Below are 25,371 nucleotides of genomic sequence, written 5' to 3'. Positions count from 1 at the left end.
CTGGTCAAGGGACTGGAGACGTGGTGCCTAGATCTCACGGCTACATGAGCCCTGTGGGGGCTAAATTGGAGGAGGAGAACATTGGAGCACAAGCAATGTGTAGCAAAATGAGTGGTTTTTATACACAGGTGACAGGAGAGGAGGAGCAGGAGCAGCCAGAGGAGCTACAGGGCGATGAGGAAGACGAGGCAGAGGACCCAGACACACCGTGGCAGGATGCAGTGGAGATGGAGGCAGGGAGTCCCTCCGAGTCACTTGCTCAAATGGCCTGATGTATGCTCACTTGCTTGCGTAATAACAGCAGAATTGTCACCATTCAGCAGAGGGATGACTTCTGGCTCTCCACCTTGGACCCTCGCTGCTGGTCCAAAATGGGGGCCTTTTTTACACCCACTGAGAGGGAGGACAAACTGAACTACTATAGAGACATCCTATGTAGTCAGTTGGCCACTGTCTATCTGCGCCATCATCCATCCTCTCGCAGGTCTGACTGGGGGGACCCTTTGCGCTCACATTCCACTGCCATGGCTGCTGGGGTGGGGTGGCAGAAGCAGTATCAGCTCCATCACCAGCAGCTTGAGTCTAGAGTTGGTGATGAGCAGCTTTCTTCACCTGCCTAGTAAGGAAACTACTCACCAGCAGCAGCAGGACCTGAACAGGACCTGAACCAGCAGGTGGTGGCATACTTGGACAGCATCCTGCCACCCTACATTGAAGATCTGCTGGACTACTGGGCAGCCAAACTGGATTTGTGGCCGCAACTGGCAGAGTTTGCCCTGGAAAAGCTGTCCTGCCCGGCAAGTAGTGTGTCAGCAGAGCGGGTGTTTAGTGCGGCGGGGGCCATAGTTACCCCAAGAAGAACTCGCCTGTCCACGACATGTGGAGAGACTGACCTTTGTCAAGATGAATCAGTTGTGGATCAGCCAGGATTTCCACCCACAAATGCCTGATGCATCAGACTAGATCATCCATGGTGCCACACCAACACTTTGACAAAAGAGACAGGTTTCTTCTGGCTACCTGCCTCAGCTACTATTCTGATGCTGCCACCCATCTGATGCCACACATATGATGCCAAGTGCTCCTTCTTTCACCCACCATCTTCAGCTGGTACTGTATTGCTACCCACTTCCCCAATCTTTCACCGGGTCACTCTTTGGTCTCCTGATGCTGCTACCACCTCCACACTATGTCACCTTGCCACTCTGTGGTTTCCTGATGCTGCTGCCACCTCCACACTATGTCACCTTGCCACTCTGTGGTCTCCTCATGCTGCTTCCACCTCACCACTATGTCATAGGGCCACTCTGTGGACTTCTCATGCTGTTCCCATCCTCCCCACTTTATGACTGGGCAACTATTTTGCCTTTCGGCCTGGCTGACATCATCATTTATTTGACCCTTCTTCTGAACGGATCCTGTCTATGTAACAGCTGTAAGGCCTGCATGACATGGTCCCTATTTTGCATCAGAATTGGCTTATGATTTGGTAGCCAAAAGCAGGAGTGGGTACAAAACACAGAAGACATGCAAATATTCAATTCACGTGTCATCTCTTTTTTTTAACCACTCCTGTTTTTTTGGGCTTTAGCAATACTGATGGATTACTGATCAAATGCTGACCGAGTGAAGGCGGATGCTCCACAGACAGGATCCTTTTTTTTTTGGGGGGGGGGGGAGAAAGGGCAAAATAATCAGTGACGTCAACACAAACTTACTGCTGACACCCTCCCCACTCTGTCAGGGGGGGCTCTACTTGTTTAAGCATTTAATAGAACAGGTTCTGTAGATATCTACGTGGAATCAGCTGCCGACGGTGTTAAAGGAGTGCGCTTCTTTTTGACGCTAACATTGACCTGTAAGGCTGAGTTCACACTTGAGTTATTTAGTCAGTTTTGGCACGGTAAGTGCCCAAATAAGTGAAGTGTGCAGTGATTCTAAGAGCGATGCCTGTCATCTGCATGTCATACTGACTCATAGTGATGAGCGGCAGGGGCAATATTCGAATTCGCAATATTTCGCGAATATTTGGGCAAATATTCGCCATATATTCACGAATTCGCGAATTCATGATCTCCAGGCATTATTTTCTTGATTGCGAAAATTCGCCTAAATTATTCGCATAAAAATTCGCATGAACTGGTATTTTAAAAATAATCGAATATTCGCGATTACAAATATATTTTGCGATATTCGAAGTGCTGATATTCGCGATTAAAATTCGCAATTTGAATATTCGTGATCAACACTACTGACTCATAGTATTGTTTTACTACCACAGCAGACTCCCTATGCGTGTTACGGCAAGGCACAGTGTTCTACACCACTATAAAGGCTCTCTGCAGCCAGGAAATAGCCGTTTTTTTTACGCGATTCACCACAAATAAATTCGGATTGAACCAATTTTTTTCAAATAATTCGCCGAATCGGCCTTATTGAATTTTTGAGAAATTCGCTCATCTCTAACTCATAATAAAAACTATGAACATCAAGCCCAAACAAGGATTTTGTAGAAATTTAAAACCATAGTTTCATGTGATAGGATCTGAAGTTTTATAGCTACAGTACTATCTTATATGTTTAATATATAGCTATTAAACAAACTGTCTTTTCTTTATATATTCCAGACATACGGTAGTAAAAACCTGAAACGTGTGGGGACAATACTGCAGAGAGGAATTCTCATCTCAATGCTCTGTTGTTTTCCTTGTTGGGCTATTTTCATTAACACAGAGCAAATACTGCTCCTCTGCAAACAGCGTCCGGATATAGCCAGGTAAATAATAATCCTATATGATTTTCCAAAGTTCATCAAAGTGAACCATCTATATGAAGTATTCTGTTGAAACCAATGCAAGCACACTATTAGTTTAATACTACTGCCTCTGCTATGCAGCAACTACTGCAGAGGAAGTTCTACCAGCAATACCTGTCGGGTGCTTATTTTCAATAAGGAGTTATCCAGTTGGGACAGCAGCACCTTTAATCCTCACTTCATCTCATATTAGTTTAATCCACATGTCTTGACTTTCCCACTAGCATACTTATACACATTTGACTTGACAGACACCTCTAACAGTGGCAGAATATAGCATGCGCATGTTGAAATCTAACATGTCCGATCCTTGTTTATCTATACATTTGCCATCGCATTTGGTTTTTCCACTGGTCATGCTGAGCTGTTATTTATCTAACATGGTAAGGTAGCTTAAGTAGCAGTGCTTCTTAATCTCAGTTATGAATTTACATGCATGTGTGGAGAACATCTGTCATTTCCAAGAATTCTGTGTCACCTCAACTCCTGTAGTCATATAATAGATTTAGGGTCGACACAAGGGGCAGGTGAAGTATCCCTTTGAAGGAAATCGCAAATTCAGGATTTTTGAAAAACAAACATCCAATCAGTACGGTATTTCTGTGTATAGGTAAGAAACTTAGGGAATTCTGAGAAAAGATACAACACAAGACAATAAATTTTATAATTGTCTATTGGATAGCTATCATGCCGTACTTCAGGGGCTGAGGGTGGTGCGATACATTCTGAGCCTACCCCATTGGCCACCAAGAGAACTTGTCCTTCATGTCTATTTTAATTGAAGCTAAAACCGTTTTCTTTTTCACAGGTTAACACAAAAATACGTAATGATATTTTTGCCTGCACTTCCAGTAAGTATCAGATTTGTCATCAGACACATCAGTAACACAATTTATAATTATTCCAATTTATAATTTTTGTTTCATTTTAGCCTTTGCTATGTCTTTTATACCTGGCTAGAATATTCAGAAATTGATAATGGAATATCAGCTTTTCCCTAATATACACATACTAGTAAAATGTCTTGGTAAATCTCTCTCTGTATCCAGTAAAATATTATCAGGTGATCAATATCCATGCAACATTATTACCTTTTTACTAACTAATTTAGGCTGTATTCACATCACGTTTAACATATATACGTCATGTTTAACATATGCCTGGTGGGGTGGATGGATCATGCTGATTAAATTGATTGATTATCTTATGGCCAGGGGCATTGCTAGGGTCTCAAAAGATCCGGGGCCCAAGCCCCAATGCATATTGACCAATTCTCTAAGTCAACCAACCGACCCCAACCCCACCACCACCGCAAACACTAGCACTAAAGACATTTTACTGTACTTTCTATATAGCTATACCTCTCACATCCAGTGCCTCCCAGATGACGTCTCCTCTCATGTAGATCCTCTCTGTCATCATCTTTTACATTCGGTCCGGACAACTTCTTTCAGCCGCCTCGTCTCTGCAGAGTGTGACACACGGACATCTTAGGTTCCTCACTTTTCTGTACCCCCAAATACTATTTTGAAGAAAAATGAGTCCCATACAGATAATCTTCCCCATAGTAATAGTGCTCCTCATAGTCCCACCAATAGTAATTCCCTTCTAGAATGCCCTCATTAGTAATACTGCTCCCTACAGTGCCCCCAACAGTGATAGTGCTCTCCAAGAGTGCCTCCATTAGTAGAAGAGCCCTCCAGTATTAATAATGCCCTTACAGAGCCCCCTAGTAGAAACAAGGCCCCCTATTGTTTCCCTAGTGGTAATAAAGCTATCTACAGAACCCTCAGAAGTAATAGGGCCCCCACAGTGCTCTTAGTAGAAATAATGTGGATCTATAAGTCCCTCCTATAGAGCCCCCAGTAATAATAAGAACACCTAATGTCCCCTGGATTTAAAATGCCCCCACAGTGCCCCCATATTTATATCGCCCCCTACTGTTATAATGCTCTCCCTGAAGTGCCCCAGTATTTATATCACCCCCTACTGTTATAATACCCACCCTGAGGTGCCCCAGTATTTATCTCACCCCCTACTGTTATAATGCTCACCCTGAAGCGCCCCAGTATTTATAATGCCCCCTATAGTTATATTCCTCCATTTAGTGTCGTCAGAAATTAGAATTCCTCAGCCCCTCCACCATACAGTCCCATGTAAATAACATTATTTACCTCCCTCCATCATAGAGTCCCATGTAAATACCATCACACCACCTCTCCAGCCCCCTCCAACATACAGTCCCATGTAAAGAACATCACCCCCTCCCCAGCCCCCTTCAACATACAGCCCCATGTAAATAACATTACCCCTCAACATTCAGTCCCGTGTAAATAATATCACTCCCTTCTACAGCCGCCTTCAACATATAGTCCCATGTAAATAACATCACCCTGTCCTAGCAACTTCCAACATGCATTCCCATGTAAATAACATCACCCCCTCAATTTTCAGTCCCATGTAAATAACTTCCCTCCCTTCAGTCCTAACACACAGTCCCAGTTAAATAACCACATCTCCCAGCATTGCTCTGCCTCTCCCTTTACTTACCTCTCCTCATGTACAGACCTCACCACAGCTTCTTCCCAGGACTTCTCTTCACTGCTGAGCCATCCTCTCCTGCACTGGTCACATGACGGTGACATCATCGTAGGTCCTTTTCAGCTACAGCATTTAGAACTGATCACATGACCTGTGATGTCACCACAGGTCCTTTAGCTCTTGCAGGGCATTAGATTCAATTTTAGCACAGACAATACAGTTGTATCTATCTGGCAGGCAGGACATTCGCGGCCTGGGACAAAACAACAGGGGCCCAGGCCCCTAATTTTTTTACCTAGCAATGCCCCTGAGTCTCATGTTCAAAGCTGTAGTGGATGGTGTGATATGGAGTCTGAAAGTCAAAAGTTCAAAACATTGTTACCCTTTTGCTCGTCAGTTTAACTGTTTACTCTGTTTGTTTTCTCAATGATTTACTTGAGGTTGAGCATCTCTGTAGCAGCACGAGCTTTCTCGTGTGCTTTCTCTCCTCTGTGTTAACACAGAAACTCTCTCTCCTGGTAGGAAGCAGGACCAGCCCAATCCTACCTAGAGGGGAGGAACAGGGTGGTTAGCCCTGTTCCTTGCCAACCATTGCCATCCACATTCTTACTGGTACAAACGGCCATATATATATATACAATATACATAACACAAAACTATATACAATTGTAGTACCCCCATTTCTGGAGTACTACACTTGGAGCACTGCTACTGCTAGGCCCCTGTTCTGTACATTCCCCGTTGCCCATTAGTATCAGCAAAGTCGCTGCAGAGAGGAGAGAGAACTATACGATAACAAAATACTTACCTTTCCATCCTCTCAGCTCCTCTGCTATATGTGTGTCCATCATAAGCACCACTTCCAGGAGGAGCGCAGCTGCTGGGGGGATGGAAAGGTAAGTATTCTCTTGCCCCCATATAGCACTCTCTCTCTTATGCAGAGTCTCCACTGCCACTAATTGCAGGCATGCAAATATAAGAGACAGCACATTCCTAGTGGAATGCATGATTTTGCTAAAACACACTGACACCAGGGACTGGATATAACATATTAATGCTGGGCCACCAATGATTATTTGTGAATCACAGAGCAGGCACAAGAAGACAAGGCTATTAGCCTTGTCAATAAAAGAGGAGAGGGCGTGTACAGAGCACAGGGGCGTAGAAGTAGCAGTGGTCCAAGTGCTACTGCCAGCCCCCATGTGCTTAAAGAAGACCTTTCACCAGAATAAAGTATCTAAACTGACTATACAGACGTGTAGAGCGGCGCCCAGGGATCCCCCTGCACTTACTGTTATCCCCGGGCGCCGCTCCGTTCTCCGGTTATAGCCTCCGGTATGTTCATAGTTAGGCTCCACCCAGGGGAACCTGCCGCGGTCTCCTTCTCCTATGCTGTAGCGCTGGCCAATCGCAGCGCTCAGCTCATAGCCTGGCTATGAGCTGAGCGCTGCGATTAGCCAGCGCTACAGCATAGGAGAAAGAGATGCCGGCAGGTTCCCCTGGGTGGAGCCTAACTATGAACATACCGGAGGCTATAACCGGAGAACGGAGCGGCGCCCGGGGATAACAGTAAGTGCAGGGGGATCCCTGGGCGCCGCTCTACACGTCTATATAGTCAGTTTAGATACTTTATTCTGGTGAAAGGTCCTCTATAAATATAAATCGTATAGCCATAAAACAGATATCAATTTAATCAGCATGATCAATCATACCAGGCAATATGCCTGGTTTATTAGGGTTGCTCATGCTGACAAAGGCTCTTTAAATATGGGACAAAAACGTGATGTGAACACACTCTTCCATACACTAATTTGAGATACATTGTTGCAGGAAAATTATACTGAATTCCTAGTGATTTTGTGTTTTTCTTTTCTCTTAATGCCATCTACAGGCAAATTTTCTAATGCAGCTACAAACAAAATATTTACAGAATCAGGTAATAAATTACAATATATTATGTATATAGCTGCGTTACCTGTGTGTTTTATGAAATGAGTTCTCCAAAACCATGAACCCTTTTGAGATTACCAGACAGGGTGCAAAAGCTAAAAAAGAAAGTCTCATCTGTCACAAGTGTTCTGGGTTCAGCATCAAACTCCCATCTCCATTTATGGTCCCCATTGGACTGGAAGATTGACATACCATCTACATACATGTCATCATTGCTGACCAATTAATGGCCTCATTGGTGGCAATGGTCACATGCCATAGAGAACAAAAGACTAACCCCCTTTTTATTTGCAAATGGTCACATGCCATGCCAGAACATTTCACAGCTAAGGTCATTGTTGGCTGCCAGAGGTGACATGCGTAAGCCTTCCGGTCAAGCACAGACTGAAAATAGAGGAGACAGGAACTCTGCACCGGAGATGGAGCATCTGTGACAGGTAAGACTTTTTTTTAACAGTTGCCCTCTGTCCTGTTATCTCAACAGGGATTCCCGATCAAGAATAATCACTTTAATATATTAAGTGGCATTTAATCCCTTCTCGACCTCTGCTGGTCTTTAACTCCGTCCCGCACCATGCCGTATATTTATGGCATAACTTTAAACTGTCACGGTTAAAAATCACAAGTGACCAGAGTGATGGCTGCTGTCATTTACAGCAGACCATCATTGCAAACTGTCGGGGGAACAATCACAGAGGACCTGTACTGGCGATTGCTGCTATTGGTAGCAGCAATGTAGCAGAAAAGAGGCCGGTTTTCTTCTGTGCCTCTGCTTTAACCGCCTCATTCCTGTGTGAGGCAATTAGAGTGTGAGTTCAGAAGACGTGCTGCATCGATTGTTAAAAGAAAAAACAAAATTGGCCTCCCTAATCACTGTCCTGATCTCTCTTAACCAACTCAGCTCCTGTCTGTGTATCTTCTCTGCAGCTGCCATTCAGCCTATCTGTGGGCTGACTAGGCTTTGCTGTGTGGGCTGATTATTCTTATATGAGCCATGTGGGATCGCCAGTGATCCTTTCACCCTCCTCCTTTTTTTTTTTTTACAAAACTAAAAAAAGTAAAACAATAAATAAATAAAAATAGTAATAAATAGTAGTAGTCTAGTTAGCATATACTGTATTTTATAGTGCACACGTTACCTAATTGGTGCATCAAACTTTTTTTGTGCCTAATTGGTACATCACAATTTTTGTGCCTAAGTGATGTGTCATAAGTTTTTTTGATGTCCCAAAGAATGTATACAATGGAAGAGGCCAATGCCATTGTTGCTTTCGTTACAGAGTCTACTGGTGAGGCTGCCCCAGCATTCCTCATGTTCTCCTTGTTGTCCGCTAGTGACTCTGAATGACTCCCAAGGAGGAGTCCCAAGACTGACACCGCAGCTACCCCTGATGATTCCATATGGATGACCACTCTGGACTCTGGGAATTTGATTTTTTAAGCTTCTTTTCTGATGATTTAATTGATTTAATAGTTGCCAATTTGTGCACAGGACAGTTTATTTCCCCAAGTTCCAACTCCTTTTATGCTAGACCCAGAAATGGACCCCTGTAAATGGACATGAAATGGCCACATTTTGGGGCATTGTATTATATAAGTGATTAGTCAAGACATTCTGTCTTAAACTCCAATGTTCCATATGGCCTTGAAGGGGTTTTCCGATACTTATCCTCTGGACATTCGCGATTCCCTGCTGATCAGCTGTTTGAGAAGGCAGCAGCACTAGCGCCGCGGCCTTCTTTGGCTTTCCCTAGGCCTACTCACTCAGAAGCAGCCCCAGGATCATGGAGGACATTACAGATAAGTACTGACTTGTATAGTTTTAAATAAGGCACTTAGGAATTTTGTATCTCAGCCCACATATCTGCAGCAGTTTTTTTTGTCTGTTTTATTCAGTTCCTGCTCACTCCCCCCTCCCCTTTCCGTAGACTTGCATTGATATGTGTAATATGATCCTTCTGTGAGCTGCTCTTGTCCTTGATGGTTTTAAGACAACCGGCAGTCATGGACATTTAACCCAGTGGAGGCCATGGTCAATTGTGATTCGGTTGCTGTGACAGCCTCTGGCCTCCTGAAGAATCCAAGGCCTGTGAGAGTGAAGTTCCTGTGGAGTTCTGTGGCAGAGCTCAATAGGAACACAGTGAGTCTCCCATCGACTGCAATGGGAGAAACGATCAGATGATTGCACAGTAAAATCCCCTAGGTGGTCTTAAGTGAAAGATAAAGGACAATTTTTTTTTTCAAAACATAAAAAATTAAACAATATAAAAATGTAAATCACCCTCCTTTCCCTATATTCAAATTAAATAAACAATAAAAAAAAAAGATCATTGTTACCTTTTTACAAATTAACCAATGGACTGTGAGGTGTTTTAACAAAGATCGATGTATATGTCCTCATAGTATCCATCTGGAAGAATTTTGTTGTCTGAATACATGAGGTCCCCAATAGCTTATACCATACATTGCAGACTAAAAATATATGATTCAGAGATTTACAGTCCATGAGGTACATGTTATCTAAGGAACAGAATTTAAATTAGGCTACTTTCACACTCGCGTTTTGACTTTCACACTTCCATTGACTTTCAATGGAGTTCATGACGGATACGTCTTGGCTATGTTACAGATAATACAAATGGATCTGTTCATGATGGATGCATGCGGTTGTATTATTGTAACGGATCAGTTTTTGCAGATTCATGACGGATCTGCCCAAAACGCGAGTGTGAAAGTAACCTTATGTTTAATCACTATTATTACTATATCAACACCCTTAGGAGTAGCCCAAAGTCAAGCCTGTTGCTTGACACTGTGGCTCCACGCCCACTATCGTAATACTGTGGCACTTATTGTTGTCACAAATAAACTATATGTACAGTATTTGTAGTGTTGTTCATTGATATGGGATGATATATATATAATCATATATCAGCTAGACTTGTTTTCGCCATTTTTACAAGGTAGAAAATGTTCTTCCAACATTAATATTCACAGATGAATCTACACTAGACAATGTCTACGTCTGTTCCTATTATGTATGTTAATACATCAGCCATTTAAACTTGTACAGCATGTTCCATTATTCACTACTTAGTAGCAACTAACCAAGAAATATATTTTGTTTCTTTTTCAGAATATAATGTGGCCTCAGGTTTTCATTGGTATATTAGTAAATGTCATTAATGCAGTGGCCAATGCAATTTTAATTTATGTTCTGAAGATGGGAGTGGAGTAAGTTATCATTTTTATACTTTAAAAATTGGTGACATAACAGAGAGCAAAAGTGCATTCAAGACAATGTGTTGAGAGGATGCAATGTCCTATTTCACAAAACAAAAATGAGCTGAAAAATGTAGAAAACCAGCATAGCTGCATAGTTTGTAAGGTTGGAAATGCGTTTAGCACATTATGCTAGTGTAGATTTTTACATACTTTATATATACTCTGAGAAAGGTTTAGCAAACAACTGTAATATAAATGTTAATAGTTTGACAATTGATATGAAATAGTTAATCAAGGGAACGTAATGCAGTGGCTGATTTAGTAGACCATGGGCCCTTGGCTATTCTTAAAACTTGGCCCCTATCTCTTCCTCACTACCATGGCGAAGCCATAGTCGACATCACAGAGTACACAGATCTCTTAGGGACCATCATAGCAAAGCTAAGTATGCTCCCTTCTGCGCCACCAGTTTACACTTCCGTTAAACACTCTCAGGCAATGCAGAACGCTAAGTGTAACATCAAAGATTTCTGACGAATTTACAATCTTTTTCATTAAACAAAATAAAAAAAAATTGTAACATAAAAAGGTCCCCCTCAGCCTCACCCATGCTCAGATATGCCACTCCTATTTCCTTCAATGATCACAGCTCAGCTGCTGGCCCTCCCCAGCAGGCAGTATACTGTTACACATTGTGCTTGTTGTGTAAGAGGACCGGTGCCAGCAGCGCAGTGTGTGACAGATATCATCCTGCTTCTGGGGAGTGTTAGCAGCTGACAGGAATGGTGAAGTGGGAAGCAGAAGGCTATCTGCTACACCATTACAATAAGCTGAGAGTGGGACATACCTCAGCCATTCCAGGACTGCGGGACAGCCACTGAAATCTGTGACTGTTCTGCCGGACCCGGGAAGGTATGCTGCTGTCCTTACTCAGAAGCATGGTCAAGAACAGCGGCCAGTGGCCTATTATTCTGCTAGGCTGGACCTACTAGTTTAATGGTACCGATCCTGTATCAGAGCAGTTGCAGCTGTCCAGCTTCTCCTGGATAAAGATGCTGATATTGTACTAGATTACACAGTTACTGTCCTCACTCAACACGACATTCATGGCATCCTCTCTCAGGTCCAGCCCATTCACATCACCATGGCTTGTCAAATTCGACTCCAGTGTGCCTCCTCATGCCCCCAAATATCACCCTAAAATACTGCACTGTATTTAATCCAGCTACATTACTTCCACTAGATCCAAAGGGGAGAGAGGGAGGTACAGACAGCAAGGACCTGTATTCTATTTCATTGACATTTGAAGAAAAACTGTGCTTACTAGAATAACATGATTGTGTGGCCTTTATTGCCCAAGAAACAGCAGGATTTGAACATGTCAAAAATTGATAAATTCTCCTGCTTCACTTCAGATATTACAAAGCTGTACAGTCACCACTAGCGGGACGGAGCTCAGGGCATAGAACCAGATGCATGCTCTGTCTTCATTAAAAGTATGCCATTGGTCAGCACCACCTTTTTGTGCTTTTCCACATGAATGAAATGCAGATTTTACAAAGACTTTGCTGCACCTTGGATTTCACTCTATGCACTAGAAAGGGTAATTCCATGGAGTGAAACCTGCAGTATAAATTGACATGCTATGGATTTGCTGCTGGTGTAAAATGCTGCATATTTTGTGCCCACAATTCCACAGCATATATGCCTCACTTAGGTGCACCATTATAACCCCAAGAACAGAACCACCTTAACAAATAAGAGATTGAAACCGTACTGACTAGACCCCCTAAATAATTACAGACCCATAAATTAATACCAACCCAGGCCAGACCCCCTGAATAGGGGAAGATCCCAAATCAGACCCCACTAAATACAGACCCTGTGATGACCCCCTAAATAAATACAGACTCCCTACATAGTGACAAGGGTAGACCCCCTGTTTTGGGAACAGCCGAAAACCTATGTTCTACTTAAAGAGGACCTTTCACCACTCCTGACATGCCTGTTTTAATAGCTTCATGCATTCCCCATGTAATAACAATTCTGGAATATCTAGTCTTATGGCTCTATGTTGTGCCATTCCTTTAATATTTGAACTAGAAGTTATGATGAATTGCTAGCAGTCTGCAGTAAGAGTACAGACGGGTGGTAACAAGTTTCCGGTGTGTACCTGCACAGTCTCACGCTATCCAGTCATTTCTCTCTTTGTCAAACAGGGACACACCCCCAACGTGTTACCACCCTCTGTACCCTTACTGCAGACTGCTAGCAATTCATTCATAACTTCTAGTAGAAATAATACAGGAATGGTACAACATAGAGCCATAAGAATAGATGCTCTAGAATTGGTATTACATGGGGAATGCATGTATCTATTTAAACAGGCATGTCAGGAGTGGTGAAAGGTCCTCTTTATTCCTCTGCTGATTTAGGTTTAAATTCTTGCAGATTATCCAGCTGTGACATAGTGGCCATTTATTAGTGTAAGCTCCATACAAAGCAATATGTCATCCACTGAAAATGAAATTTTCAGTAATTGTAGTTTAGCAACCTGTCCTGCAGTGTTTGCTTTGCAGATTTGTTTTGTGTTTTTGTTGGAAAAAACAATAAACTTCAGTGAAAACAGCAACTCGTCAAATGAATAGGATGCCACCATGTGTATTCTACAAATGGACTTGTTACTAGGGTAAAGAAAAAGAATTTAATATAAAGAGTACCTATTGTTGCAACTGGAAAAAATCCTTACAAAAATGCATTACAATTACTTCCTAGGCAGCTATAGATGTTTATTACTACTCTTCTCTGTGTGTCTAGAAAGGCCCATTTTCCTGCTGTGTCCGTACTGAGTCAGTAAGCGCTTCCTGTATGAACCTGGAGAGCTGTGCTGTGTGCAATGCCAAGTCAGATGTCTCCCGCTAACACAGATGCTGAGAGATACTGCTGTAGCTTCACCCCTACTCCCCACCTATTTACTGTTGTAAGCTAGACAGTTGCAGTCTCTTTCCACTTATAAGATAAATTACAAAGTGTGGTAAGATAGATAGATAGATAGATAGATAGATAGATAGATAGATAGATAGATAGATAGATAGATAGATAGATAGCAAAATAATTTGCAGATATCAGAGTAGGACAGTGCTTCTCAATTATTTTCTGTCATGCCCCCCCTAGGAAGAAGAAAACATTTCGCGCCCCCCGCGCGACTGTAAATAGTATCATTTGTCTATAAAATTGTTATAAGTACACCTCTGCATAACACTATCCTTATTAACGTATAAGAGAATAAAAAAAGAAAGAAATGTGGATCGGACACACACTTATGGGGGGATCTGTGGATGACGGACACTTATGGGGGGATCTGTGGATGACGGACACTTATGGGGGGATCTGTGGATGACGGACACTTATGGGGGGATCTGTGGATGACGGACACTGTTATGGGGGGATCTGTGGATGACGGACACTTATGGGGGGATCTGTGGATGACGGACACTTATGGGGGGATCTGTGGATGATGGACACTTATAGTGGGATCTGTGGATAACGGACACTTATGGGGGGATCTGTGGATGACGGACACTTATGGTGGGATCTGTGGATGACGGACACTTATGGGGGGGATCTGTGGCTGGCACTATTACAGGGGGATCTGTGGCTGGCACTGTTATATATGTGCCATCCACAGACCCCCTACCCCATAACAGTGCCATCCACAGTGCCCCCCCAGCCCATAACAGTGCCATCCACAGACCCCCACCCCTTAACTGTGCCATCCACCGATTCCGTGTGCCCGCCGCCGCCGTTTAAAGTTATTAAACATGCCCCCCTCACTCCTAATAGTACCGTATATCTTCTGTATAATGACGGCAGGCGGGCCGGGCGGCCGGCGCGTCCCTCAGTGACGTCACTTGTCTGCGTCGCCTGCTTCATTCATAAAGCAGGCGGCGCAGACATGTGACATCACTGAGGGACGCGCCGGCCGCCCGGCCTGCGTGCCGGCATTATACAGAAGAAATTCACACACCCCAAAGGCCGGCCCTGAACGAGCCCCCCTACACGAGCCTGGCGCCCCCCTGGGGGGCGCGCCCCACTATTTGAGAAACACTGGAGTAGGAGAAAAGCCCCTGACATTCTTGTGGCTGCCCATAAAATCATTGATGCCTTATTCCCAAAACCAGAACACAAGGCCAGTCTAAACAAAACCAGGGAGCAAGAACAACTTCGCTCAGAAAATATATTATTCCATTATAAACACTATCATAGCATTTGAGGTGTTCTCATAGCCCTTAGGCCTGGTGGAGCCATTTGAAAGGTCAGGTAGAAGATACCATGACCTGCAGCAGAGGTCATCTATCAAAAACCATACCAATGAAGATTTATCAAAGAAATACTGGACCTAATTTATAACTTGGCAGTGTGCTGCTCAGAATTGAAATTAGGCTATCCACCGGCATCACCTGTGTGAATGTCACCTTAATCAGAGTTCTGCAAGAGGGAGTAATTAAAGAGAATCTGTCACCTGGTTTGACCATATTAAGCTCTCACCATTGCTATGTTTAATAAAATACCTTATCTCCTGCAGTGGTTTTCTTTCTTATATTCATGCTTTCATTTTGCTAAAAAAAGCGATCTTTGTGTTATGCAAATGAACCCTGAAGTTGCCCAGAGGGGTGTTATTCTTCACCCTCTGAGCCCAGTAACGCCCCCTGCTGTGCCTAGCCTGCCTTAGTTTATAGCCCAAGCACGCCTCCTCGCTATGTAGTAACGTCCCACAGTCCAGTTTAATGGCGCCGCCCCCTCTGCTACATCAGTTAATTCATTCAAACCAGGCACCTGGAATCTTCAGTTAGTACGGCTGAAATCTCGCGCAGGCGCAGTACCGCCTACTGCCTGTGCGATCCAACCGCTCCTGAGGGCAACAGCCTCAAAGGTGTCACTGGGCATGTGTAGTGTCCCACTAGGTAAATGTGAGCACTACACAAGGGTCAATTTGGCCACGTTATTCTCCATCTCCCATGTGGAGTATGGCCATTGTATTTTATATGATGTTTTATGTGATTTTCCCTGTGTATTTCCTGAGGCCTGGTGGGGGTAGTTCCTCCTCCTAGACAGTAGAGGGAGCTAGGGAACACCCTAGTATATATAGTTAGGTCCAGACAGGAAAGGGCAAGGCAGTGTAGTCCAGGAGGCTAGTGAGTGCAGTATAGCCTGCCTGAGGTTCCTGAGCAAGGGAAGCTCAGAAGTTTGCCACCAGGAGAAGAGGTTACCTCCTGAGAAACCTGAAGTTCCCACAAGAGAACAGTGCAGAGCCAATGTGTTTCCAGCCAAACAGAGAGCTGAAGGGCAGAAGGATTTATTCAAAGCAAGGAGTCATATATGAGAGGAAGTTTTCCCTAACCAAGGATAAAGCCAGCAACAGGGCATACGGGCCTTGGGATAAAGACAGACAGGATCTGAGGAGAAGTGCAGCCTGATCTGTAAGTGTTTAACCCTCTGAGTATCTTGCAAGAACATTGTGCCTGCCATTTGATGTAAAGCCTGCCTGTCACAACTTTTGACCTGTGGAACTGACCAAAAGACTGTAAATAGTTACCTTGTTCAGTAAAAAGAAGTTTTGGTTCACTGCAATTTGTGTTCCTCACTTATTACTGCAAGAAATCGGTGTGCCACCGTTACCGGCACTGGCGTCACAAACTTAAAGGGATCTCACCACTGGCACATTAAACCTGCAACACCCAGGGCACCTCACCTACCACCTGGCCTGGTCCCTATACACAGAGAGTGCCCCAGAGGATCCATGTGCCAGCCTCTCCATCACTGCTGTACGCCTGCCCAGGGTCTTCCATAAACTGTGAGTAACCAAGAGCAACCCTCGTTTTGCCTATTAACCGTGACCTCACACTCCCTCACCCTGCAGGGCTGCGTACTGCACATGCGCATAGCCCAGTGACGTCTTCTTATCGCTGTTGCCCTCAGGAGCGGTTGGATCGCATGAAAATAAGAAAGAAAACTACTGCAGGAGAGAAGGTATTTTATTAAACATGGCAATTGTGAGAGCTTAATATGGTCAAACCAGGTGACAGATTCCCTTTAAAGAACGCACCCCATAATGTCTCTAACCCCTGTATGTTTGATATGCACCATGTGTGGGTTGGGTGACAGTGGTATGAAGTCGCTATGATGCCCACAGTAAAATTCTGAGCCAATCACTGACCTCAAAACTTGGTGGTAAAAGTCCATTAGCATACATACTACCCTCGTCCTGACATCACATGCAGGGAGGATAGTGGAGGCAGCTACAGTCCTTCTTAAGGTGTATGTGTCACTGTAGCATGTTCTCATTTCTTTGCGGGACAAGTTGTTTGATGAACTGGCCGACTTTCCTGCTACCCCTAGGCAAGCGGACTTCTACCGTCTCGTAATGTATTAAATCCGTTTTTTTTATCCCTTTTATTTTCAAACTGTTATTTTTGCATTGTAGTTGTATGTCCTTCTATTTTTACCTTGTGATAACTATTTTTTGTACGCACTGTCCGTTAGATATTAAAACTTCACTTTAATAAAAGCTTTCTTGTGTTCTAACTGATTTAATGACCTCAGAAGAAGTGTTTTGTATATTGGAGTAGTAACTCTGTGAATGCTAGAGTGAGTAGTGGGTTGGAGTGGGTAATTGTAAGGGCTCCGTTTGGCTCAGTTTGGCGTCAGTTATGTGCCTTTTCCGGCGTCTTGTCCTTTTAATATGACAAGTGGTGGCGGCTAATATTCCTTAGATGTGGTGGTCAGATAGCTAAAGGGGGAAGATTTAGCGTAACCCTATGGCTCAAAGTAGCAGAGTAGGATGGTAAAGTTAAAATCTGGGTGACCCTTTAAGCTCCCATCCTGAGTCTAAGCTGTGATCCTGACACAATGTTCCATGTATTTATATGCACTACTGTAATAACTTAATTTCCTCTTTTATGTGTATTGTTTAGGGGCTCAGCTTGTGTAAACACAATATCTCAGTGGGCAATGGCTCTTTCTCTGTTTATATATATAATTGTGAAAAAACATGGGGAGGTATGTATACAGAGTTCACATATCAGTTTTATTTTCTGTTTTTCTGACCCGTCAGAAGAACAGACAGAGGGGAAAAAAACTGGATCCCGTAAAAAAACTGATGTTGTGCATAAGTTAAGGCTTCGTTCACATCACCGTTCAGCCTTTCCCTTCTCCTGCTCAGTTTAGGAGCAGGAGAACGGAAAGGACGGAAAAGGCACATAACTGACGCCAAACTGAGCCCTTAGGACCCCATAGACTATAATGGGGTCCGTTATGTTTTCGCTCAGAAGATGATTTTGAAGACAAAAGTTGTGCATGCAGGACTTTTGTCTCCGCTTCAAAATCATCTTCTGAGCGGAAACATAACGGACCCCATTATAGTCTAGGGGGCCTAAGGGCTCCGTTTGGCTCAGTTTGGCGTCAGTTATGTGCCTTTTCCGTCCTTTCCGTTCTCCTGCTCCTAAACGGAGCAGGAGAACGGAAAGGCTGAACGGTGATGTGAACGAAGCCTTACTTATGCACAACATCAGTGTGAATTCAAGCAAGCTGTTTCGGCAGAGAACAGGTGACCTCCACAGTACTCCATCTCTTTAACAGTGATTTCCAGAACAGCCAGTCCCCTTAACAGTGGCCTCTACAGCAATCTGCACCTTAACACTTACCTCCATAGCGGACTGCCCCTTTAACTGTGACCTCCACAGCAGCCTCCCCCTAGGGTGGCCAGAGGTCTGGTTTTAGGCCAGGCAGTCCTGCTTTCAGACTCCCTGTCCTCCGTCTAGTGCAGGGCCTGGATGGACACAGGGATGTCCTTTTGAACAGCTCACTCTCAGACAGCAGCACTGTGCTGTCTTAGAGTGAGCTGCATGGAGAAAGTCACCCTCCCTCCCACCCCTGCAGCTGACAGAAGTTGATTTTTACCTTCATTTTTTCAATCCACGTCGGCTGCGGTGTAGGAGGGGCCATGGCCTAATCGAATCGGGGGCTTGGCTTAATGTGACCTGGGGGTGGGATTTTTAAGTCCGTCTTTTGAGGGTGGCTTGAATGGCCACCCTACCTGCCCCCTTAACTGTGACCTCCACAGCACTGCACTCCCTTAACAGTGACCTCCACAGCACTGCACTCCTTCACAGTGTCATCCATAGTGCCCTGTTCCTTTAAAGGTGACCTACAGCACTGAAGAAAAATGGCTGGGTTGTTATGAAAACCTGGTGTAAAACTGCATGTATGTGGAGACTAAGGGCCTGCAAGCTTCTATTGGCTGAAAAGGGTCATGTGACCAGGCTTTTATTGGCTAATGCATTTTTTGGGGAATATCTCAGGAACAGTATGTGTTAGAGAGCTGAGACATGGTCTAAAACCTCCCCGGACACCTGATGTACCTGTGATTGTAAATGCAACAGTGCGGATTCCTTTAGCGGACATACATACATACATACACACACACAGCTTTATATATCAGATATAAGACATAACTGGGTGGAGCCTAGATTTTACCAACTGAAACGTTGGTAAGTATGAGATATATATATAATGAAAATTTACCCACCTGAAATTTTCATTTCCTGTAGTCCTTAAGCAGCACAAATACATATGGGTTTTATTCCCCAAGGTACAACCAGAAGAGACAGATTAACCAGCTTAAAGGGCTTCTGTCACCCCACTAAACCGTTTTTTTTTTTTTTGTTTAATAATAATCCCTACACTGCGATCTCTGCATACATAAGTAAAATAATAATTTTCGTTCAGTAGAATTTGATAAAACGCTATTTTTATAATATGTAAATTACCTTGCTACCAGCAAGTAGGGCGGCTACTTGCTGGTAGCAGCCGCATCCTCCGATCCTAATGACGCCCCCTCCGCATTGTGATTGACAGGGCCAGGGAACGGAATCGTTCTCTGCTGGCCCTGCCTGTTTTCATTCAATATCTGGCGCCTGCGCCGCGGCCGTACCTATCTTCAATCTGCGCAGGCGCACTAAGAGGCGGCCACTCACTCGGCCGCTAGCTCCTCAATGCGCCTGCGCCGGGTGTAGATGTGAAGTCATCGGCGCAGGCGCATTGAGGATGGAGCGGCCGAGTGAGTGGCCGCCTCTCAGTGCGCCTGCGCAGATTGAAGGTAGGTACGGCCGCGGCGCAGGGGGCCTGGATCTCACAGGCTCATCACCGGAAGGCAGTGCCGATGCCTAAGGAAGGCATCGCGCTGCCTTCCGACCCATCGGGTCCCCTCTACAGCCCCACGGGGACCCAATAGCACCGCGGCCAGCCACAGCATTGAAAAGCCGCAAACCGTAGGTCTGAATTGACCTGCGGTTTGCGGCGATCGCCGACACGGGGGTCACGGGACCCCCCCCTCCCCCCCGCGCATTTAGCCAAGGTGCCTGCTCAATAATTTGAGCAGGCACCTTGTTCCGATCACCGTCATGTGTCCTTAAGTACCGGGACAACATACCATACGTCATGTGTCCGGAAGAGGTTAATAAAAAACGAAATTAATAAATCACACGTCAGGTCCAGCCATAAAACCCTGACACCAATGAAGACTCCTTGTATTATAATGCAGCAAAAATAAATTTATTAAGGGAGTGAAAGTTGTACTGCCTAAGGACTACAGGAAACAAAAATTTCATGTGGGTAAATTTTGATTTTCCTGGACGTCTTATGGCAGCACAAATGCATGTGGAATTTGAAAAGCAAAAATTTATGGTGAGGTATAGAAGATGCTAACTCCAACACTCTTTCGCCAAAAGTAGAGCTCTCTGCTTGCAGAAGATCCAGTCAATAATGTTTCAAGAAGGTGGAATTGGAGGACCAGGTTGCCGCCAAGCAGATCTAGTGAAGAGACACCTGCCCCCAGCTCCGCCCATGAAGTTTCAGTTGATCTGGTTGAGTGTGCCTTAACTTTAAGGGGACACTGGACTTCCTTCAGTGAATAGTATTTTTCTACCGTACTGCATATCCAGCTGGCAAAAGTGGCCTTGCTCGCTTTGTTGCCCTTATTTGGACCATGATGCTGTATGAACAGATTTTCCACTGATCTAAACTGTTTTGCCCTGTCTATGTAACAGAAGACAGCTCTTCTTAAATCTAACAGATGAAGCGTTGCCTGCTCTTCACCAACAGGATCTGGAAATAGCTCAGGTAAGGTGATTTCTTGATTTATATTATTGCTAGAAGCGACCTTTGGAAGGAATCTCCAGGAATTGTACGAAGAACCAGACAATGACCTAGGTCTCTAAGATATGGGTCCCGGATAGACAAAGCTTGGAGCTCACATATTCTTCTGGCCGATGTTATGGCCACAAGAAAGAACGTCTTTAAGGTCATCAATTGCAGAGATGCTTGCTGTAAAGGCTCAAATGGCAAGTTGGAGAGCACTAACAAAACAAGAGAAAAATTCCAGGAAGGAAGCAGAGGATAAACCGCTGGATTAGCAATCTTTAGTGCTCTGAAGAACGACTTTACCAGGCAGTTATTGGAAAATAATCCCTAAAGGTGAGTGTTTATGGCTGTAAACTATAATTTCAAAGTGTTGAGTTTGAGGCCTTTACTGAAACCCTCTTGCAGGAACTGAATAATGGTAGTTATAGCTTTAGGATCAGAGATTGCCTGGTACACCATGACTTGAAGATCTTCCAGACTCAATTATAGGTTCTAATAGTTGTATGTCTTCTAGAGGCTAGAATTTTGCAGATAACCTCAGTGGAAAGGCCTAACTCTAATAGGGCTTGCCGCTCAGTCTCCAGGCCGTTAGATGGAGCATCTTCAGATTGAGATGAAGGATTCCTCTCTGGGATAGAAGACTGAGCCACAGTGGGAGCTTCCAGAAGATCCCTCTCGGCATCATCAATGCCAGAGAAAACCACGCTCTGCGCGGCCAGAAGTATTGCTATTGCTTCCGTCTATTCTTCCAATTATTTTCCTCAGGACCTTGGGGATTAGAGGAAGAGGAGGGAATAAATATATCAGTTTTCCAATCCAGCTGATAGATAGACCATCCGCAGCCAATGTTTATTTCTCATGATGGAGAGAGCAGAACTGTCCTAGCTTCGCATTCTTCGCTGTTGCCATGGCATCCAGGTCTGGCATTTCTCTCTTCTGAATAATCTGATTGAAGACCTCCGAGTTCAGGCTCCATTCCCTCGGGGCTATCTTGTTGCGGCTGAGGTGATCGGCCAGACAATTGAATGACCCCCTGATGTGTGTGGCAGAGATTACGGCTGTATGGGCTTCTGGCCAGGTCATTAATTTTCTGCATTCCAATGACAGAAGGGGACTCCCTGTACCCCCTTGTTTGTTTATATAAAATACAGTTGTAAGATTGTCTTATTGAACTTGAACACGAGTTCCCTGCAACAGGTGCTGAAAATGCTTTGTAGCTAGAGTTACGGCTCTTAACTATTTCATATTTGAGGATAAGGGCTTGTCTGCGAAGCTCCATTTCTTCTTTACCCAATGAATTCCAACATGGGCACCCCAACCCCATGACGAGGCATCCGTGCTGAGGAGAGTCAGGGGCTGAGGAATCAGACAATGACCTCTCTGGAGATGAGACGGAATCAGCCACCACTGAAGATCTTGACAGGTTGAGGGGTGAATGGACACTATCTTGTCCAGGTCTTTGTGAGCACCATTCCATGATGCCAAGATGTTATTCTGGAGCTTCCTCATGAGGGACTTGGCCCATGGGACTGCATCGATTGATGATGTACGGAGCCCTAGTACTCTCATCGCATTTCTGATGGTGATCAGGTGGCATGTGGTGAGATGAATGATTTGTCGTACAATCGTCAACCTACAACCGTCTCCTCTCTACTGAGAGTTCAGCATGAAGCCCAAAAACTTGATGTTCTGTGTTGGGATCAGATCTGATTTTTTATTTATTTATCAAGAAACCTTGTTCTTGTAACACTTTTATTGTTGTCTGCATATCCTTCAATAGTTGAGCTGCAGAAGATGCTCTCAGGAGCCAATCGTCTAGGTAAGGAACCACAGTAATGCCTCTTAATCTCAGGACTGCTGATAGAGCCACTACTATCTTGGTAAATACTCTCGGGGCTATCGCAATCCCAAAAGGCAGACATGTGAATTGGAGATGTTGCAGACCTGTGCTTGAGCGTAGAACTATTTGAAGATAATTGCAATGCTGGGGAAGTATTGGTATGTGTAGATACGCATCCGTCACGTCTATTGTCGCAAAATAATCTCCATTCTCTAATAGGGGCATCACCGATCGGATTGTCTCCATCTTGAACTTTCTTTTGAGCAGAAATCTGTTCAGAAAGGTCAGATCTATAATGAGCCTCCATTTGCCTCCTGGCTTGGGCAATGGGAACACTTTGGAGTATACTCCTTTTCCTCTTTCTGACAGTGGAACTCTCTCTAAGGCTGCCTTTTGAATAAATTGTGAGATTAGTCTGGGCACCACTGTTGACTTTACTCTGGTTATTGTGAATTTGTCCGGAGGAGGAGAGATGAATTCTAGTGCATAGCCCTTTTGTAGTGTAGAAACCACCCAGGTATCTGAGGAGGTGGCTGACCATTGGCACCAGAATTTTTGTAGTCTGGCATCATAAAGACCTAGAGGAGTCCAGGCCATAGTCCTGGAGGAGAACTTTACACAATCTAAAGGGGCATTCCGAAGCTGCCTTGAGTAGGGGCAAATTTTCTAAAAGATCTTCTCTGGGTACTCCATCTTTAATGTCTTGGCCTAGTTGACTGAGCCAAACACGTAGAGATCTAGCCACCGAAACCGAGGAAAGAGCGATTTTAGAAGTGGCAGCAGATGACATATATACTTTTTTCAACAGAGAGTCCGCTTTTTCATCCATAGGATCTTTAAGTAAAGAAGCATCTTCTGATGGAAACACAGATCTTTTGGATAATCTGGCCACTGCCAAGTCAACTTTAGGACATGAATCCCACTCCTCAGAAGTTTTCTTGCAGTTTATATCTAGACTTAAATCTAGCGCCAATATCTGTTCTTTTCTCTGGCTTATCCCAGTCTTTTCTCAGCCATTCCTCAAGAACTGGGTGACCAGGCAGTGACCTATCCTTGGTAGGAGGAAATAGAATAATTGATCTCTCCTGGATTTATGCTCTACATCTTTTTCAGACTCTATGGTCTCTTTAAAAGCTTTAAAAATTTAACGTAATTTTTCATTATTTTCATTATGAAGGAGAAACAACTGGTCTGGGTCATCTGAGTCCGAGTCATCGGATGATTCAGCTACAGAGGAGACCTCTGAGGATAATAGCTGCTGCGATGGATCATGCGACTCTTTGCTCAGTCTCTTACATTAAGGCCTCATGCACACGACCGTTGTTGTGTTCCGTTCTGCAAAATGGGGTTCTGTTGTTCCGTGATCCTTTTCCGTTTGTCTTCCTTTATTTTTGGAGGATCACCAGACATAAGAAAGTAAAAAAAAATCTAAGACAGGTTTGCCATGCAAATAATAGGAAAAAAACGGACGCGGACGACAATCTTGTGTGCCTCCATGTTTTTTAGCGGTCCCATTGACTTGAAGAGGTCCGCAAACCGTTTTCCGCGAAAATAATAGGACATTTTTTTGACGGACTGGAACCACAGATCACGTACGCGGATGACAAACGGTGCATTAGCCAAGTTTTCAACTGACCCATTGAAAGTGAATGGGTCCGCAGAAAATCACGAAAAATGGAACAACGGACACGGAATAAAACAACGGTCGTGTGCATGAGGCCTTATGTGCAGCTTGAATTTCCTCAAACACAGAGTTTAGTTTCTTTAAACCAAAAAAGAAAACCTGGAGCAGAACAGACAGAAGAGGCGTCGTCAGGAGACTGACACTGTAGGCAAACTTCAGATGTGAGCTCATCAGGTAGAGGCTGATCACAGCTGATACATAATCTGTGCCTCGTTTTACTTCTCCTTTTCCTGTTGTGTTCCTGAGTGGAAGAGATCTACAGGAAAGAGAAAATATCATAAGTATGTGTTCTAGCAGCTAGAAACCCTAGAAAAAAAGGGTTAATTAATGTTGCATATTCTGCAACAGCAGATAAACACATATAGAGCTGTGAAAAAGATAAATAAGCATACAGAGCTGTTGACTTGAACATCATAATCAACAAATACTGAAAGAAAGGAGTTCACCCTTCAGGTGTCTGCAAACAGCAATGGTGCTTGAGCTCTATAAGCAGACATATAATACTGTCAGGAAGGAAATAATCCTTCAGTAAGGTATAACCCTGCAAACCGCAATGGTGCTTCAGCTCTATAAGCAGACATATAATACTGTCAGGAAGGAGATAATCCATAGGTGTGCACACGGGGTGTGCCGGGTGTGCCTGGGCACATCCTAATCAAGCCTGCTGGCCGGGGAATACTAATGAGTGCTTCTATTTTGGAAGCGCTCATTAGTACCGGAGGGAGGAAGTGGTGAACCCTATGTACTTACCGCTTCCTGGTCCTTGGCTGTCGGCTGTGGAGGGCTGCGCACACCATAAGGCGCTTTGTGACGTCATGCTGTGCGCGCCAGTTCAGAGCACAGCCGACAGCAGGAGGAAGAGGATCGCGGGTGGCGAGGAGCGGCGTCCAAGAGCAGAGAGGTAAGTGGTTTTTAATTTTTATAAAAAATGAGGCTGCTGGGGGCATAATGGAGGCTAATGAGGCATATGGGGCTAATGAGGCATATGGGGCTAATGAGAGGTATAATGGGGGCTAATAAGGCATAATGGGGGCTAATGAGGCATAAGGGCTGATAATGGGGGCTAATGGCATAAAGGCTATATATATATACACATACATACACACGCGGTGGGTG

The 25,371-nt window shown here is 44.3% G+C and overlaps 1 protein-coding gene across 1 annotated transcript in view; it reads left to right on the top strand.

The window, feature by feature from the left end:
- Positions 1 to 25,371, top strand: part of LOC120993819 (multidrug and toxin extrusion protein 2-like) — a 253,523-nt gene that overhangs the window by 98,256 nt on the left and 129,896 nt on the right. Inside the window, exons 4-8 of the mRNA XM_040422286.1 lie at positions 2,628 to 2,776; positions 3,624 to 3,666; positions 7,248 to 7,292; positions 10,443 to 10,540; positions 17,506 to 17,582. Of these exons, the coding sequence (XP_040278220.1) occupies positions 2,628 to 2,776; positions 3,624 to 3,666; positions 7,248 to 7,292; positions 10,443 to 10,540; positions 17,506 to 17,582 (412 nt within the window). The remainder of the gene's footprint in view (positions 1 to 2,627; positions 2,777 to 3,623; positions 3,667 to 7,247; positions 7,293 to 10,442; positions 10,541 to 17,505; positions 17,583 to 25,371) is intronic.

This window comes from Bufo bufo, chromosome 3 (assembly GCF_905171765.1).
Source record: "Bufo bufo chromosome 3, aBufBuf1.1, whole genome shotgun sequence".
Taxonomy (NCBI): domain Eukaryota; kingdom Metazoa; phylum Chordata; class Amphibia; order Anura; family Bufonidae; genus Bufo; species Bufo bufo.
Note: the sequence above shows the minus strand (reverse complement) of the source record. Positions and strands in the feature narration are given on the sequence as shown.